At 39.4% G+C, this 20,049-nt stretch overlaps 1 protein-coding gene across 4 annotated transcripts in view; it reads right to left on the bottom strand.

Annotated features, from left to right (window-relative positions):
• Positions 1 to 20,049, bottom strand: part of CPNE4 (copine 4) — a 214,149-nt gene that overhangs the window by 167,633 nt on the left and 26,467 nt on the right. For 2 of the 4 annotated variants that reach the window (XM_056485293.1, XM_056485295.1), the window contains exons 2-3: positions 9,177 to 9,326; positions 388 to 575 (exon numbers count right to left, since the gene is read on the bottom strand). In XM_056485293.1, the coding sequence (XP_056341268.1) occupies positions 388 to 575; positions 9,177 to 9,234 (246 nt within the window). In that variant the 5' untranslated portion in view covers positions 9,235 to 9,326. The remainder of the gene's footprint in view (positions 1 to 387; positions 576 to 9,176; positions 9,327 to 20,049) is intronic. The other 2 variants (XM_056485294.1, XM_056485296.1) reach the window with 1 other exon arrangement.

Genomic DNA, 20,049 nt, shown 5'->3' with positions numbered 1-20,049 from the left:
ACTCTGTCACCAAATCCCCTGCCAACTAATAATAAATCCTCTTCCACAGTATTCCTCTTCTTTATATTGTAATGCCTGGTGGTCACTATCATTTTCAGGGCTATTATACAGCTTTTATGAAAAAATAAGGCCTAAAGGGAAAAGTTTTATGATGCTTCATTCTTTACTCATCTTGATTTTTAATCTAGATTCCAAAGAGAAGTTCAAAGTTTCTGATTCAAAGTGTGTTAAGGTTAATGGAAAATCTCCCTTTGTTCTTGCAAGATTGTGCCACAGGCTTCAAATTGCTTCTTCTCTTTACTGTTCTTGCTACTTCAGCTTTGCCTCCATTTGTCTATGCCATCCTAAAGCACCAGAAGAATCAATTTTATTTTATTAAACACTCACCTCAAACCACTGGCCATGGGACTGCATTTTAAGGATGACACAAGGATCTGGTTTTGAGAGGGCATCCCGGTCTGAGATGCCTTTGCATGCAACCCGCAACTCCACTTTAGTCAGGCATGGGCTGTTAAAAATTCCCAGGGTGTTGGCTGCTGATTCATAGATGTTGCTCATTTTCTTCATTCCTTGTCCTGAAAGAGAGAAAAGGTCTATTAAGGATGGTGCATATAGGGTAAAGCCCCTCCTTCCACACAGGGATAGACAGGATGGCACTTGTGAATTTCTTATGGTAACACCTTAACAAGGGTAAATTAAATTTGTTCAGCACTTCTCTGATCTGCTTTTATTTCTCTCTATTTCTTCTAAAGAGCATGCACTTCCTTTAAACAAACTTTTAGCATAAATGCCATAGAAGGCCCCTTTCATACCAACCTTAAATTCCAAAATCCATTACACTGTTTCCACACTTAATGCAGAAGATTACCTGCCTCCAATCCTAACAATAGCCAAGACTGATGTTCTAAACAGAAGGGCAGGATATTTATGCTGCCACGTCTTGTTGCTGGGAAGTGTTTGCTCTTTTGGGTCAGGGATCAGTTATACAAGCACAGATAACTGGAATAACAGGGACCTCCAACCCTTACTTCACTATGAGCACCAGTCTTGTAGCTCAGGAATTTCTCTCAACAGAAGCAACAAAAATATTTTAACACAGAGCTTACCAAAAATCCCTATATGACCGTTTTTGCATCAATAAAGAAAACGGGAACACTCTAATTTGCACGTTTGCTCTGAGCTTCACAGCCTGACCCTTTAAAAATCTGCTTCCTAATACATGGATTAGTGCCTTCATCACTTTACCCCATACATAACAGCCACAAAAAATGAATCCCATACTTCTAGCAGGCAGATTTGTCTCACTATTTTATCAGCAAGACATTTTAGTGGTCTGTTTCAAACCTTTTCACTGTCTATTCCACAACACCCTGTTCTCAGAGGTTAATGATTTTTGAGAACTGTTTTGATTACATTTCAGATACAGAAATGAAAGTGAAGTATCCTTTCCCCAAATCTGCTAAGTTAAAAATAAACTCAAACCTGCAAAATCACACCTATCCAGTTTTCCTATGAATTAGAAAGGTAAAATTAAAAAGATATTTCTCAGTTCAGAGTAAGGGGAGTTGGCAATAGAGCGTGAACCTCCAGAACAGACAGACAAATTTCAGGAATGTAAGTCTGAATGATGAGATGGGAGATTATCTGCTCTCCTGGCAGAAGGCACAAAAGCTTTTTAACAACTTACAATTCTTCAAATCTATACAACAACTTACAATATGACCATTGATCTGCTGTGACTTTCCTGTTCAGGCTCTGCAGGCGTGTCTGAAATGTGATCCCCACCACAAACATAGTGCCTATGTCCCAGGATCTAAACAGTCACCTTCAACCCCTCCCAGTTACTTGTAAATATTGTCACCTAAATTACTGTTCCTTGGATTTACTGCTAGGGAAGAAACATGACTGAGAAAATAGGCAAAACTAAACAACACATGGAAAAGGTAATGACACTGGGCTATGTTATAAAGTGAGGGGCTGGAGAGACTGCTGCCTAATTATTCATCATTTTGTAATCCCATCTCCTTCAGAAAGCTGCTCAACAAGCTCATCCCACACATTTACAAGACATTTTTACATGTTGCCCTTTCCAAATTGAAATCCATTTGAAAATTGGGTTAATTCTGTCTCATACACATCATACATCATTAATAAAATGGGCATCCTTTGTGCAGAAATAGGCTGGTGATTTAATTAAAATGGATGATTTCAACACTGAAGAGAAGAGGAAAAAGTAGCAGAGTGAGGGGGAGAAATGTATTTTTCTTCCTCCTACAATAATTATACATTGGTTTTTCAGAACAGCAGATAAGTATAAAAATTATATTTCTTTTTATTGCTATGACTATTATTTCAGCTTTTGTAAGTTCTAAATTTATCAATGGAAAAGATCAAGCCACAGTCTTATTCTTTTGTCTCATTATATTCTTCTTTTAATATAATCACCAGCTTGGGCTGTTGTGCTGATGTCACATCACCAGGAAGCTGGAGGCCTGGAAAATAGATTTTGAGCCCACTGAAAGTGGCTAAAAATGGTTCTATTTTGCACAAACACAGACAAGTTAGATTGCATAAAAAGATTTTTGTCAATTAACTACGTACATTATTGATGGAAGAAAAAATTATACATTTTTCTTTGCTACAAACTCTTCCTTTTTCAGTTCATTAGAAGCTTGTCATTTGTTCAATGACCACACAATTTCAATACCCACTGAACAAGAGCTGTACCCATTAGAGGAAAGCAATAGCACAGATACAGAAAGCCAGTGAAATAAGTGATAGGTCACATATTTCTAAAATTTTCCTTTCATCACTGCATACGTTCTCTCTGATTTCCTCTGGGAAACAGGAAAGTGGTGGATCATCTGCTTCCCACACAAAGTTATTAGCCAGTGCTAGACTGAACAGAATGGGGAAGCAAAACCAGGCCTTCTGTTTTCACCTCTCTGTGGTGAGAAACATCAAGAAAACTGTACTAACTGGAAAAAAAATGAAAACTGCACTATGCTGAAATTGAAATGTACTAAGCTTCCAAACAAACAAGCAAACATAAAAAAACAAACAACAAACAAACAAAAAGAAGCCACTAAAGAATGTGTCAGCTACAAAGAAGTAGTGAGAACCTTGAAGACAGGTCTCTGTGTCCAGTCTCTCAAACATGTTCTATATCTGGCATACTTAGAGCTCATTTACTAGAAATTAACATGCTCTTTTTAAAGAATTCATGGCTTGAAGTGATCTTACTGATATATATGATGAGATGGGGAATTAAGGACATGAAGCCAAATTCTTGTCAGTAGCACCCAGTGACAGGACAAGAGGCAGCTGGCACAAACTGAAATTCAGGAAATTCTGATTAAAGAAAAGGAAATTTTTTACTATAGGTTTGGTTGAACACTGCAACATGCTTCTCAGAGAACTTGCAGAGTCTTCATCGTAGAGATTTTCATAACTTGTCTGGACATAGCCCTGAGCAACCTACGTTGAGCACAGGCTTAGAACAGATGATCTGCAGAAAATCAAAACATATCCATGAGCCCAGGCTTTCTGGTACAAAGCAGTGCTACAAAGGCTCCCATGTCTAGGTATTTCATTAAAAGCAACAGCACACGAGTTCAGAAAACTCTGCCTGCCTAGATAACTGGATAACAATGAAAATCAGCATTACACATTTGATAGCTACATCTTTCTCTATTCAAGGGGACTAAATGGCTCAAAAATATTCAGTTGCCTAGTGCCTGCAGAAGTAAGAATCTTTGTGACACAGAACACAACCAGTATATGCCTCTCTCCAGGAGGTAAAAGACTTGAATTCAGCACGCACAACCAGATCCAACTCATTACAAAATGGTGATCCACATAACCTCACCACAAACTCATAATCAGGCTCCTTAGATTCACCTTGAAATAGATGCTATCTGAATTCTGATTTCAAGTTTACTCTTTTGCCCACAGTGTCATTTTACCCTCCTACACACACACAATGTCCAAAGGCTTTTCTGCAAGTTGTCTGGGTGAAAAATGAAGAGATTGCTCTCTACAGCACCTTGTGAAGAATCAGGGAAACATTCACACTCAGCCTCACCTTCAGTTCAGGCAATAAAGTGAGCAGCAAATGAGAAAGATGCTGGGATTAGAAGCAGTGACCAGTGTGCTTTGCATTTAGAGAAAGTCTTGTTATTTAAAAACCTGTACTCCAGACCAAACTGCATGGAAATGAATTTGGGGGTTGGAGGTTTCCCATCACCGTGTGTTGAGAGATGTGTCTGAATTATTTTACTGGCACTTTGGTCATGAAATGAAAACGAGCCAACAACATCTGACTGCTTCTACAGAAGTAAACAGCAAGAGTCTGCTCCTGGAAAGTTAAATTATGTTTACAGTCCACATGGTGGGAAATACTAACAGTAGAGTGACATGAAATAAGAGCTGTGAATAAGTGCCTCCAAAGGAGAGCAGCCCTAAAAGCACTGGATGTCGTGGCACTACCCACTCCCTACATATTTATACTTATAAATTATAGATGGGAGAGACATTTAGTATTCAAAACACATAAACAGCTTAACTCTCTAGACAGAAAGTTTTGCACCTACAGTTTCTGGATCTTCCAGGGTTTAATGTCTAATGAAAGGAAGTATGAAAACCAAGTCTGCAGTTAGAAGCTTAAAATTAATAAAACTCAGATCAAGTTAAACAAAATACAGTAAGAGTAAGATTTATAGAAAACGCTGAAATTGTGTTGGGTGTTCAGGTAGAAGAGTTTTAAAAAGTTCTTCTGTTTAGTAATTTGTACAGCTCCAGCAGAATGTAGGCCATGGACCCCTTCAGGGAATGATAGTAATTGAGAAATGTAATTATTTCTCTTTTAGAAATTTTATGTAATTGGGAATTCCCAGTCTCTAATAATTACTGTATTGGCTGTTGGCACCAAGGCTTCCTTGGCTGTGAAGTGCAAATCCATTCCTTCACATTCAGCTGTAAATAAGTTTTGTACAAATGAGGAAAAGTGGGGAAATCATCAGGAGTTCCTGATTCAGCAAGCTCATTAAGTTAGTATTCCATGTGCCTAATCAGAAGATAAGTCACTAAGATACCTGGCTTGCCCAGGTCTGAACAGAGACCCCAGCATGACAGGGAAAGCCCTCCTATGTTTATTATGATATATATTAAGGTTTTTTTCCTTAAGCCTCATCTTTGTTGCTCCTGGGGCCATTGCCTTGGCCTTTCTCTGTGCATCTCTGGAAACTGCTCATGAACAATTAGTGCTGTCTTAAAACAGAGTCATTCAATTACTTATCTCTGACCACGTTCCTAGGCTCCTGGTTTTCAGCCATATCTCAAATCACTGCACAAGACTCTCCTCCTGTTGGCATTAAAAAATTATCCTGGTCAACATCAATTATATTATAAATTGTTACAGAGCTTTAAATGATCATAGATAATACAGACAAAATGCAAGCTGACAAAATTAATTTGAATATGAATTATTATGTAATGAAAAGTTAATAGGTTAGCTAGACCCCTCCACAAGATAGTTTGTGCAATTAAAAATACAATTTTTTCTCCTTCACTTTGATTATCTGACAATTATTAATGAAGACTTATTTAAGTTACACCTACCAGAGTTTGATAAAGACCTTTGAAAAATGAGCAATAAACTCAGTAAGAAAGGGGGATCTGGAGAATCCACAGCAATGCTATTGTGAACAATGAGACAGATCTGATAATGCAAGTAATCTATTTGGACAGAAGGGGAGAAGGTTCAGAACAAAGTGCCAGCAGTATAAATGGAAATATACACACACTGACAGTTCAAAGGGACTCATTACCATAGAACCAGCTGTTTCAATTATAAGGGGAAAAGGGAGTCACTGGAAAGAAATGGAGACATCTAATGCATGACAAAACACTGTACAAAAGTGTGCTGCACCTATACAAATAACCCCATTTCAGTTAAGAGAAGGAGAATCTCCATGATAACAGGAGCACTGGGAGATGCTTGAATGTGCCAAGTTCTGGATGCTCTGACTGGCTCCCACTGAAGTCAGACTCAGTGAATGCAAAGCAGCAGTAAGAGTCAGTGCTAAAACACATATATTTTATTATTCTCCACTGGAAGAGCAAATCTAGGATTCGCCCTGGCTCCTTTAGCATGTAGCTAATGCCATCAGTCACCTTGTACTTCACAGAGCTCCCACTGCCTTTCTTCTTACAATGCTGCAAAATATGCAGGGGAAGAGAAATCAAAAATTCACTAGTACAAAAAACAGGAGATTGAACAAATACAAGATCAAAATAACCTTCCTAGGGATAAATGCAGACAGCTCCCCTACTAGAAAGCAGTCTCAATGCTTTTTACTGCAAAAGCAGCAGACTTTTTTTTTTTTTTTTCCACAGAATTAACCAAAGTCTGCTTCACTTACATTCACTGGATTTGTACCAGTCACAAGGAGTCTGCCTCTCCTGCAGCAAGGCTGGCTCTCAGGCTGGCTACAGAGGGTTGTATTTGGTCTTGTTTATAACATCACACCTTCTAAGACAGTCTGTTGGTTTAATAGGGCAACAGAATGTATTTTACTTGGAACAGTGTAGAAGCTAGAGAGAAAACAGACTGATTCATCTATATGCTGACACACAGTAACACACAACCGTCCTCTTATCCAGTCTTGTTTCTTTAAGTATTCCTGTCCAAAGACTTCACTTGCAACTCAGTATTGTCAAGCAAAAACATTAAATAGTCCCAATGCTCCTCTTCCAAATCATGAAAATGGCATATTTTACATTAGAAAACATTAACGAAAGTGGGTTTGTTCTTAATTTCATTTCTATTTCCAAAGCAATTAGGACTGATGTTCTACAGCCCTTTCTCACTGTTATAAAAGTTAAAAATTTATTTAGGAAGCAAGAGAAAGAAATGCCAGCAAAGTTCATACTGTTCTATGCCATGACTCCTGGAGCTGGTGATTTATAAGCAGGGCTGAATAATATGAAACTGCAGCAAAATTCAGGCTTCCACAAGTAAATTATTTGCCTGCTGGTTTGGGTATTGGTTCTCAGGGCTTGGCTTGAGTCTGTGCTACTCTTGAGAGAAGCACAGGCAGCTGTAAGAGCAGGCGTTAAGCATCGATACATGGAAAAGCTCAGGACCACTGCATCCACTTCAAACACCACATTAAAGAGTTACACACACAAAAAAAACCTGAACCTACTATGTGCAGGCAGTTTGTGAATGTAAGTGACATGCAAGCCTAGTAAATCAGAGAAATGTAATTGAATCTCTCTAATCAACAATTTCAAAGCCACTACCATGTGATACCTTTTTGACTGCTTATCACTAAAAGCCATTACAATTTTCTTAGGCTTGTCATTTCAGTTTGCTGCTTGCACTAAGTGATTTATCAAATGAAACACAGGATCAAAAGTATATTCACTACAAGGACATGTGTTTGCTGCTTTTTAAAATCTGATTCTCCCAGTTAGGTATTAGAGGGAAAATAAAAGTGTCTTAGCAAGAAACAAAGCTTTACAACACAGTTACTTACCCAAAAATCTTAAATAATTGGGTATTTTGCTATATTTCAAAGAAAGATAAGCCTGGAACAAAATCAAATAATCCCAGCATACTAAGGTGTAGCAGTCAAAATTCTGACATCAAATCCAACCGAGAACCTTCAGAACAAGTTTGAGGAAAAATAATTCTTGAAAAAATAATTTTTTTTTTTTTTTATATTCTACTAAGTTAATCCTTGCTTTATCATCTGCACTTGCAAAAAATCCATTTGAAATTAAAATTACCCTTTATCCACCCTGCAAAAGCATACTGTCTATCACCTAGATGAGAATCACAGAATTGTTTACATTGAAAAGACCCCTAAGATCGAGCCCAGTCATTACCCAGCACTTCAAAGTCCATGGCTAACCCGTGTCCTGGAGCACCACATCTACACATCTTTTAAGTATCTGCAAGGATGCTGAGTCAACCACTTCCCTGGGCAGCCTGTTCCAGTGCTTTACAACCCTTTCAGTGAAGAATTTTTCTCCTAATGTCCATTCTAAACCTCCCCTAGTGCAACTCAAGGCCATTTCCTCGTGTTGTATGGCTCGTTGCTTGGGAATGAAGCAGCAAGTTGTATTCCTCAGCTGTACTCAATTACACCACAGTATGTATATAAACACATGTAATGCCTGGAAGAGTTTATCCATTTACAGATGTAACATATTGCAAACTGCTAATTTTCCTCAACAGATGGCTATAGTGGCTCTTCCTGCAGCATGAAAATGATTCTGCAAGAGAAGCTGCTTCCTGCTCCTGATCCAAAGACAAACACATCAAGAAGGAAGGACTTCCCATTTACTGTTTAGTTACTGCATTTACAATACAACCAGGAGATACACCTGCTGTAAGTTGGCTCAGGGTTTCCCAGCAGTGGGAGAAAAACTGAATTTACTGATTACACAGGGGCCACGTTGAGCCCAAAACTGGGACAGAGCTTTAAGGTCAAGTTGCTCTGTCAGGTCAGGCAGGAGGAAAAGAAAGGGAGCAAAGGATAATGCTGCATCTCTCTCAGCTCACAGTTGCTCCCCCAACATGCTTGACCCCTTTTTCAGCAACAAGCAGAACTCCTATCGCCTCCCAGGACTCTGACAGACAAGGAGCACCCTGCCCACCCTGAACACCTTTACCTGATGGCTGTAGCCAGTCCTGAGTTCATTCCCTTCACAACAGAGGTTCAGGGACAACACACTGGGGTTTGGACCACTAGGTAAGTTAGACCCTGAGCCTTTCTTGCCTTCTTGTAATTTACTTACTTTCTATTTTCTTTCCCAGATCATTGATCAAATATTTGAAGAGTCACCCATGAGATTAGGCCAAGCACACATTGCCACTGTCTCAGCTAAATCAGCAAGGGATATGATCACATTGCAGCTCCAACTGCAGGTTCCAGAAGAGCCATGACAGCCAAATTATATTTACATGGAGAGTGTTAATTTCTTTCCTAGTTTCATTTCTACTAGCTTCCTCTAGGAAGTCATATCCTATTCCATATTGGGAGTGTTTTGCAATCACAGCACCACCATACCATGACAGGCTCAGTCTCTGAATAAGCCAGTAGCTATTTCTGGTATCAAATTGATTCACAAAAGAATTGCAGCATGCTGTCAGCAAGAATTCCTACCAGTGCCAAATGTACCGCTGGTGCCAGAGCCGTGCCACTCCTCTGCTGGCGTGTCCATGCTTCCCAGGATCTGTGCTGGACTGAGCTACCAAAGATGGGTCCTAACGCGTCAGGACACAGCGCAGCCTCACAGAGATCCTAACCTGGGCCCTGGAAGCAACAGAGCTTTGTCAGCAGTGTTACAGTAGACCTACTTCCTTCTGACACCGTGCCAAGACTTTGGCTAAATAACACTTTCAAAAACAAGCTCTAGAAATCCAAGCCACCAAGAGTTCCCAAGTGTTTCTCTCCCTCGGGAATTCTTGAGGTGTGAGAAATATCTATGTTGCCAACCAGAAATAAAAATGAGAAGCAAGATGCTTGGAATGTCTTATATAAAACTTTGTCTGACACGAGGTTTTCCCTTAAACACTTCTAAAAGGAACCTATAAGTATACACTAGAGTTGTGTCTTCCTTTTGAAATCTGCAAGTCCCCACCAGACTTTTTTAGCATGTACTGACAACAGAAGGGCAAAACAAAAAATTCAGCTCTTATAGTGTAGAGGTAGAGGGAAGGTGTTCTCAGTTCCTAAATTGAAGCACACAAAGAAATGAACTCACATAATCAGCATTGATGGAAGTCCTACTGCCAACTACCACACACAAAAAGCACTGGAACATATGCTGGACTTGACATCACTGCCTGGTAGGAGAACATTTCATGAAATTCACATTAGGCAAACAATATCCCTAAGATTTGGGCATATATTGCACAGGACCTCACCTACATTGATGTGTCTTTCAAGGACAAATTTATACAAAGTGCAGTAAAGTCCATGAATGACCCACTGCTACCAAAGAGAAAGGAATGCCTGTAAGCCAGCAGTGATGGCACTCAAGGCAGAAGAGACAGAAGAGGCTGGTATTGAAGACCCAGCCAGATGTTCCCACTTCACAAAGGCAATCACTATGGTGAAATTATCACTATGGTCAAGGCATAGTTCTGTATGAATTGGGAGGTTTTCACTCCAGACCTGTGAAACTCTTAATTCCTTCCCTCACCTGCCTTCTGCTAAGTGTGATTGCTCTTTGAATAGAAATTTATCTACTCTCTTACAATGTTTGTTGAAAGACAGTTGCAAAGCATCAGGTAGATAAGGAATGGTAAGGCAGAGTCACCATATTTCTTAAGAGCACAGAAGAGTAGAACTACCCTCAGTAGATATACCATCATGCCAAAAAGGAGTGCTGATAACTAAATGGGGTCCTAAATATTCCATGAGAAATGCCACAAAATATAGAATGTGCTAAAACCTGGTTGCTGCTCAGAGCACAAAGTAATGTCTTCCTTGTTCAAGTATTTATATCTCTGTTAACTCTGAATGGATAGCCATTGGGTTCCTCTATACCTACACATATTTAGAATTAGGCGAATGCATGTTGGCAGTAACCAAAATGCAACTGTACCAACAAACAATATTCAAATCAGTCTTTTAATTCTTCAGTGATACAAGGCATTTCCCATGCACTGTGTTTATCTATGTCTTATTCCTGATCCAGTGCAAATAGATCAAATAGTCAGAGATATTTTTCATAACTTAAAAAGAATTATAATTTCAAATAATTACTGGTCTAATGCATGAAAGTGTTTCAGTGTACACAAGTACAGGTAATTCCAAAATGAAGAGGTTTAAAAGACCTTCATAAGTATGGAATCCAAGATCTTAATTTTTGTTCCTCTTAACTAGTAGAAGATTTGGTTTTTGTTTTCTTCTCTAGTGTCAGCAACCCTCTTAGGTAAAGGTGCTTGGAGAGGAGAAGAACAAGCAAAAAACCCATACAAACTAGTAATAGAGAGCATGGGTTATAGTAAATGCATGTCCTCACAAATCAATCCACCCAATGCATGTGCATCAAAATCTCAGTGACAGATGCCTTTGTAACTTCTTTATGGTATCAAATCCCTCCTTGGATACCTGTGGAAAAGATGTACTAAAAATTTCTAAAACATTTTGAAAAGATATGCACTTTTACAAGAATTTTGCTATTTCAGTCATAAGCACTCTTCTCCAATTATAAAGATTCCAGCAATTCAGATCTGACCCAGTGAATGATGGATGACACTCTTTATGCTCTGGAGTCAACATGTAAATTTTACCTATAATTTCTGCCCTCTACAAAAATTGGGTTATACAATAATGAGGTGCTTGACTGCTGTTGCATTAAGTCTGTAATGAGACTGAATGCACAGTCACACCATTTAGTGTTTTAAATTGCTTCAACTTCAGAGTAAATACATCAACAAAGACCGAGATGGGATATTAAGTGTAGAGCAGTACATCAAAATAAAATGTTAACCTGCTGATGTTACATGAAAATTATTTCCATATTTCACTGAAGAATTCTTCAAATGATTCACTTGTGTAATATGTTATTAAATGAAGCACACAGAGGCATCTTTAACTTAATTGAAGGTAGGAATAACACAGGCAAATATTTAATACTTGCTGTAGGAAAATGCCAATTCTTCTCATGAGATTTATACCATAAGCTAGAAAGCCTGACACGAATTACATTTCCTACCTGTGCTGGCTCTTAATTTTACCTTTTACAAGGCATTTTACATGGGCATTTTACAACATGCTAAGAAAACTGTTTCAAATGATTGCTGCAACATTTCTTATTTAGTTACCTTCCAGTGTGAAATTTCAGCTTGCTTTTTCCAGCCTCGGAGTAGCCTTGCTCTTTCCATCTCTGGTAAGTCACCTATGACCATTTCAGACTTCTGCCAAGATTATGCTTTCAAGTGAAAGAGGTTGCCCAAGAAAATCCTCAGATCAGTCTGAATGTTTCCCAGTGATACCACAAAGGAGCTCTTCAATTCTCAGTTACTTCCACATCTGACAAGTGCTGCAGACAAATGCACTGGGTCTTCAACACAGGCCATGCAGGCCAATTGTCTAGTAAGAGTAATTTAGGTTGAGAGGGATCTCTGGGAATTTCTGTTTCCCATCCTTTGCTCAAAGCAGATCTGGTTAAGGTGAACTCTGGCTCACCTCCAGCAATGAAGATCCCACTACTTCTCTGGACCTCTCTTCCAGCATTTGACCACCATTTCTGACAACAATTTATTGTTAGTTTTCCTTGTTACAGCTTAGGCCTGCTGCCAAACATTCCTCAAAGAAAAGCATCACATCCCCTTTGCCTTCCTCTTGTAGCCCAGAACAAAGCCAGGATCCTTCCAGGACTCCCTGTGACTTCACTCATGTAGTTTGCAAGTGTGTCACAAGGTCTGGTTAGCCTGGTTAACTCAGTTAAAATAATTTAGGACTAAAAAGGAAAAAAGATATTTGCAATTTCTTGCATGTTATGGGCAGAAGACAGGGTGTAGAAGACCACAGTCACATTAAACAAGCACCATATTCCAACTGGGACCTGCATCCGTAGCTGGCTTTTCAAAAAACCATTTGCAATGACAACTTTGGCTGGTCAAACTCTACCAACAAAAATGCAAGCTCTTGAACACCTCACTTACACACTGCCTACAGAGTAGCTATTAATACAGGGACAAACATCTTTTATGGGGGTGTAGCACTTCCCATGCATTCCTTCAAGAGACACTCAAGAAAAGTTATAGGAATTACTGCAAGTTTAGTCTGGCTGTTATAATGATGTTTCAGAACAGAAAGGCAATTTAATTTAATACAGTGATAAATAGGGAGGACTGGTTAAAACCTTATCTTTCACTCCTTGGTATTTTTAATTCCTGAGTAAGTCCTTTCAGTCAATGACCACATTTTGAACCAAGACAAATGGTGTTTTGAGATTTTTTTCCCCCTCAGAATTTTATTCAACCAAAGATATTACTGAGAAAATTAAATTTTTAAAGTTGCTTTCACTTCCTGACTGTTCAAAATGGGTTCTAATTTCTGTTTGCTGTATTTTCAAATTAAAGATTTAATGAAAATGGCTGTGCCATTTTTAAGGGTATGAACCTTTTTTTGTTTCCTCAGCTTATCTATCTGCTGTCCAGTACAATTAGTATTTCTTATTATGTGAAATTTAGCAGTCTGCTAGAAAAATTTCTGTCTTAGCTTCAACACGCTGTCCAAAATGAAAACACTTCAAATCTGCCCATTACATGAAATTGTCTAGGAAAATTAAAAGTAGTTTGGTGACAAACTTATTGAAACAGACTCTGGTAAAGCCTCTTAGCTTGTTATCAATATAATGGGTTTCTTAATTGACACAGAGATTGCAGTTTTTAACTTTGCTGGATTTTGTGTTTTCTGCTGGACGCTGTCCTTGCCTTTCCCCAGTAGTTAAAGCAATAACTAAAGAGACAGCTCAGAGAAGAAGCTGTATTTTCCTATTGCCTTATTTCCAATATTCTCATCTTCACCTTTAAAAATTGCTTCATGCTTTGTACTTTTCAAAACAATAGCCTCAAACTCCCCCAACACTAAGATAAAAGCTCCAAGACATCAAAACCCCATTTACAAACACAGAATACTATAATTAAAATTAGACAGAGGATCACACAGAAGTTTTCTGTCAAAGAAAAAAACAGAAAATGCTACCTGAAAAACAGCTTTAAGTAAGTTAAAAAAAAAATAGTTCTGATTATGCTATGTTTAGTCTAGCAAAGGTTAAAGGCCACAAAATTGTCTTTTTAATCTGGCTTCACATAAAATTCAAAATATTTTGCTCAAATATCACTCCATTTCTCACCCACTACTCAAGCATTTCGATTTTTGCCATGTACAAAATAATTTTATTTAAGCTGTGCCATTTGCAGTGGTGTGTTTCAGAAAATGCTCACCCTTCATTTATAATGACCTAAAGTCAGGGAACCTGATATTTGATATTGCCCCTCCTGCACCTAAAGGCTGAAAACTCCTCAGCTGACACAGCACAGACCCCAAGTGGGAGGAACTCATCCCTGTTCTGTCACTCCAATGTCTTCTTCATTTACAGTAAAATGCACAACAGTGCTAACAAATGTGTATAACTGCATTGTTCACCTAACAGCCAGCAGTCAGACAGTTCCCATGAGAGAATATCATCAGGTAGAAGGCCAGTTCCACACTATCCTTCACAAAGTCTGTGCTTACCCAAACAACCTGTAGGATTTCCTATAATTTTCCACCTTTAGGTACAAATTACTGCACTGGATCCTACTCCACTAATTCCAATTCAAAACATAGTCCCCACACAAAGTAATGAAGTTCATTTATGAACTTGTTGCCTGAGGGACTCAGAGATGACCTCCAAATAATCACAAGATAGACAATGACCTTGCCTATTCAAAAACCAGACAGTGTTTACAAACCACAAAAAGTAAGACTAAAGCCAGTTTCCCCTTTTTACCTCCAAGTAAAAGATCCAAAGCAAAATCACACACAACTCCTGTCTTCAGAGAGAATATGAGGTCTAAATACACAGTTGCTGTGACTGAACAAGCTCCTATAAAACTGAAGAGGAGCTATTCTTTTTGCAGTAGCCAATGTTCTTTCCCATGGGTAAGATTTGGAATACTCATTTTATCCTCTACAGCCAGCAGAGTAGCTGTACCCACGTGCTCTTTGGTTTGAAAAGAGGCATTTGGCACAACAGCTCATCTTACCAATTATCAAAAGGAACCAACTGCTTCCCTTTTGGAGTGACAGTGAGGTTGGGGGGGCTGGTACTTCCACAGCCACACTGACCACAGTCAAAATCCTGGTAACCTCCAGAGCCAAAAGCTTAGATCTGATACAGGCAGTGTTTTTCCAAAGGTATATTTTGCTAGAAAAGCTCAGACTACCCAAAATGCACTTTTTAATTCCCCTAGATCAGTTATTCTATGGTATTCAGTAGGATTATTGACACTGTGTCAATAGCATTGTCAGAGAGGACCACAAAGGCCATGAGACAGACCACCAGATTAGTTATGAACACAGCAAGGTGTTCCTGTCCTGAACACCCCTCTAGTGGGAGCTCAGACATGTGACATGCAGGATTGAGGCTCTTGAGAAGCCAGGAGCCAGTGTTCCCCTCAAAAAACCACAGAAAGCAAAGGTTTCTCATTAAACCCTTGTAGACAGTGTCTGCCTCTGACCTTCCTTTTCTATTTATTTTCTTTGCCAAACTTATCAAAGTCCTTCTGTCCCAGCTCCACCTTGGCCAGCTTCCCAACCTTTTTTGACTGCAATATCACTGCTGTTGCCAGCTACAGAGTCTGCTGGTCTAGAATGGAGATTTACTAGAAAAGAGGTGGAATGAAGAGAACACATACACAGTGTGGCCCTAATGTTCTCTCTCTCCAACACAAATAAGAAAGTAGGACAGCTGAGTCTAATGTATACTGTACATTTCCCTGCACAGAGTCTGCAGCTGCTCCAAAAAGGCTGATGATTACTACAGGTGACCATAATTATACCAGGCCCACCTGCCTTCACTCAAAAAAGAGAAGAAATGAGATTTTGGTCATATAAGGTCAAGCCAGAAAGAAGAAATAACACCCATTCGCTGGTCACAAGTATGCAATAAAAATGGAGATCAGTCTTTACAGAAGAATGTTGTTTGCTACTTAAATTTTATTGAACAGCAAAGACACTTGAGCATATTATCACTTTCTTCATGGAGATTCTGTAAACACAGGGAGAGACATCACATAAAGTATCCATTCAAACTATTTGCTCAGTTAATATAATTTTGTGGCTATAGAGTCTCCTCCAGTCTCCTCCTCCTCTTCAGGATTCTAGTGGCTCTCCAAAACAGAGTTTTTCCTCATGTACCAAGGTATTCCAGTGATTTATGGGATAGCCTTATCCCTAGCAGATGTGCTGTGCTGCTTTGGCCTGGGATTAAGCTAATTTTCCTCATAGTGGCTAGTGTGGGGCTATGTTTTGTTTTGCAAAAACAGTGTTGATAATAGCAGGGAAGTTTTTTCTATGGCTGAGCAGGGCTCACACAGAGCCAAGGCCTTTTCTGCTCCTCACACCACCCCATGTGGGATTCACATGGGGCTGGGAGGGAACACAGCCAGGACAGCTGACCATATATCCCATACCATATGGCATCATGCTCAGCATATAAAGCAGGGGCAAGAAGAAGGAAGGTGAAGGCATTTGGAGTGATGGGGTTCATTTTCCTCAGCAGCCATTACATGTGATGGAGCCCTGCTCTACTGCCTGTCCATGGCAAATGGATTCCTTACTTTGCTTTGCTTGTGTGTGCAGCTTTCACTTTACCCACTAAGCTCTCTTCTTCTCATCCCATGAGTTTTACTGACTTCTGCTCTTCCAGTTCTCCCTCCCATCCCACTGGGGTGAGCAGCTGTGCAGTGCTCAGCTGCCAGCTGGGGTTAAACCATGACAGCTGCTGCACACTGACACAGATCAGACCCTTACAGTGAGTTTGGAACACACATATGGAACTAGCTAAGCATGTGTCAGAGAATAACTTTATGCTTCTTTTTACACCAATAATGTTTTAATTAAACTACCAAGATTTCCAAGATCCTGAAAATTCTCTCAAGTGATATCCTAAGGCTTAAGTATTGTGAATCGTTCATCATAATTACACACAACTTATACTAGTTACCAAATGCTTTGTTCCTTGCAATTCCCTTGATTATAAAAGGAATTGATTTTTTTTACCTAATTTTAGATCCTTTACATCACTTTAAATTGCATTACTAGATTGAAACATAAATCTTTACTGTTTGTGGGTTTTTTTCACCTAAGGAGAAGTCTAATAATTACATCAAAGATCACACTTGAACACCAAAGCACCCAAATGTTTAAAAAATGCAAAAACCATGAGATTTTAAAATAATATATTTTAATATAAAACTTTGCTTTATATTAATTAGTGTCTGAAAAAAATGCAAGAAAAAAAGTTTCTGAAACTAAGGGAGATGTACTGAAATCCTTCTTTTATGTGTCTTCCTATCAATGAAGTCACTGGATAAAGGAAAAACATCAAGTCCAAATTTTGTCTGAATTTGAAGCCCACTCTAAAATCTACTGAAGACAATGCAAAGATGTCATTCACATCACAGGGCTGGGGAGTCTCTGTAATGTCTTGTTTTCACAGCATTTGACCTTTCCTACAGGCAAGTTAAGGAGTGAGTCAGCCACAAACCCATTTGCTCTCAAAAAGAGTGGTAAAATTGCCACCAAAGATGCAAAACTCTCCTGTTGCAGTACTGTCACAGAAAGGCATATGAGTACTTCATAAAAACCAGTGTCATAACACACACAAACTAGAAGGCTCAATTAAGTAATTAATACAGCATATTTTGTTCTGGTATTTCCTGGCCCTCGAGTGCTTGGCTTTGCTTTTCAAAGCAGGGAGCTACTGCATGAAAAATGCCAGAGTTATTCAGAAAGCAAACCATGAGCAGACAAGCCATCCAACAAACACTTACTGTGGCACAAAGCACAGGCATTAACAAGACAGAGGGGTTTTTATGGCACAGATACCTCCAGCTCATGGTGAAGCAGAACCTCACAGCAGCAATAGACTCTCCTGTCTCTGTAGGCTGTAGCAAAGTAAAGGCTGTGCTAAAACACACTCCATGGCAGTGGGGTCTGTGCAAAGGAGCTTTGCCCATCCACTCTCAGGTCCTGTCAGGAGAGCAATTACTCCCAGACAATGGCTGCTGGCACGGGCACACAGTGCTCAGTGCAGCAGGTCTGAGTTTAGAACACTAAATGCAAAAGCTCTTCTGCCAGAAAGCACAGGCAGAGCAGCAGAGGTGACAGGAGGCAAGCATTTCATTAGCAAAGGGTTTGTTCACTGGCAACTCTGCTATAAATTATAGATGTAGAGCAATTAAAAAAAAAAAAGAAGAAGCCTCAGGTCCTATTCCAGACTGTAGCACAGCTATACATTGCTCATTTATGCATCCTTCCTGTTTGCTGCCATCTCTGCCTACCCTCTTTCCTACTCTTAGCTCAGTTTCCATTTCTGCTCTTCATTTGAGGTAATATCACCAATCTTCTACCAACTCTCCTCCTTCAAGTAGCTTCCAGTCTTGAGTGCTTCTCAACCCACTCTGCTTTCTCTCCCACAATGGTTCTTTTGTTTTGCTTTGGGGATTTTTTTATTTCTTTTTTGGGGTGGGTTTGTAGGAAGAAGGAGAACAACACACTGGCTGGTTTGTTTCAAAAAGAAACCCTTCCTTGCCTTTTGCTCCCATAACCCAAATCATCTTGATCAGGAAACTCCCTATTATCATCCCACCTAACCCTTTAGGACTCTTTTTCATTAATCTGAGCTCAGAACTCATCTTTACCACAGTACCAATCCCTCCTCTGTTCTCATCTAGTCATCCAAGCTCTTTCCAAATACAAACAAAACGTTACTTAGCCCTTCAAACTTCCTTGCCTACATCTCCCTTGTCCCAGAAGTTAATCTGTTAGTTTCTCTTCTCAAACACAGCTCTCAGTCCTTTTTGACAAGAGAAGAAAGACTAATTTTCAAGAACTTGAACTTTTAAAGTTTAAGAAGAACTTGAAGTAACTGGTATCAGCAGACAAGGAGAAAACTGAGGTACTCAAATTTTATTTGTCCAAATCCTAATTGGCAGTCTGCTCCTGTATCTCTAACATGAATTGCCTGCAAAACAGGGATTGAGAGAGTCCCTCCCACTCTCAGAGGAGATCAGATTTGTGGCCACTTGAGGAATCTGAACATATATAAGTCTTTGGGAGCTGAAAGATGCATCCCAGAGTCCTGAGGGAACTGGTTGATGTAGTTGCCAAGCCACTCTTCCTGATACTTGAAAAGTCATGGCAGTCAAGTCCCAGGTGACTAGAAAAAGAGAAAACATGGTACTTATCTTTAAAAAGAGTAGAAAGGAGGATCCTGAGACCTATAAACCTGTTAGCCTCACCTTTGTGCCTGGGAAGATCTTGGAACAGATCTTAGCTATGCTAAGGCACAGGGAGAATGGGGAGCTGATTCAGCACAGCAGCACAGCCCCACCAGGGCAGGTCTGCCCAGCTCAGAGCCCTTCCATGATGGAGTGACTACAGCACTGGACAAGGAAAAATCTATGGACATCACTGTCTGGAGTTCTGCAAGGCTTTTTCAGGGTTCCCCAAACATCCTTCTCCCTAAATTGAAGAGATACAGATTTGATAGATGGACTGTTCTATGGATGAATGGTCACATCCAGACAGTAGTGACCACAGCTCAATGTCCAGATGGAAATGAGTGACAGTGTCCCTCAGGGGTCCCAATATGGACAGAGACATTCAGAGGAATGGAACACCTCCCCTGTGAAAAAAGGTCTCTTTCTTGGAACCTTACTTAAGCAATATTTGGGCTTTCCTTTGCAGTTAGGAACACAAATTCCAGTATATAATTTTTTTAAAGTCAGTAGGCAATTCAGAATGGAGTAGTGTACTGTGAAGTGTCAGAAAATCTTAATAATAACTTTAGTGTAAAGTGATGCAAAACAACCTCCCATCTTCATTAATATCATACATGCTGAAGACAAAGTGTTGTGAAATGTGCAGCAAGGCAAGCATAAATGTTTTCTGAAGAAAACAAATTTTTGGGTTAACATCAGATTATGCCTATATTAAGAGAGGCAGTTGTCTATCATATCCAATATATCAGAAGAAAACCAACTCCTTGGAGCTTATCAACTTTAAAATAACATTTATACTTGCTTTTAGTATCCACCAAGATGAACTTCTGCTGGCACTACTGACTGAAATAATTTCATGTGACTCATCAATTTGGAGAGAACTCTGTAAAGGTTCTCCATATTTTGAAGAAATGAACTCCTAAATTCAATCCCCACATCTTTTTCTGGGTTTTCTTAATTAGTCATTTATACACAAAAACAAAAAGTTGCAGGTCTGGAGTTATATATAAACATAGAAGCAGAGG

The sequence above is a fragment of the Oenanthe melanoleuca genome, chromosome 2, assembly GCF_029582105.1.
Source record: "Oenanthe melanoleuca isolate GR-GAL-2019-014 chromosome 2, OMel1.0, whole genome shotgun sequence".
NCBI classification, from domain to species: domain Eukaryota; kingdom Metazoa; phylum Chordata; class Aves; order Passeriformes; family Muscicapidae; genus Oenanthe; species Oenanthe melanoleuca.
This window is presented reverse-complemented; position numbering and strand designations above follow the sequence as displayed.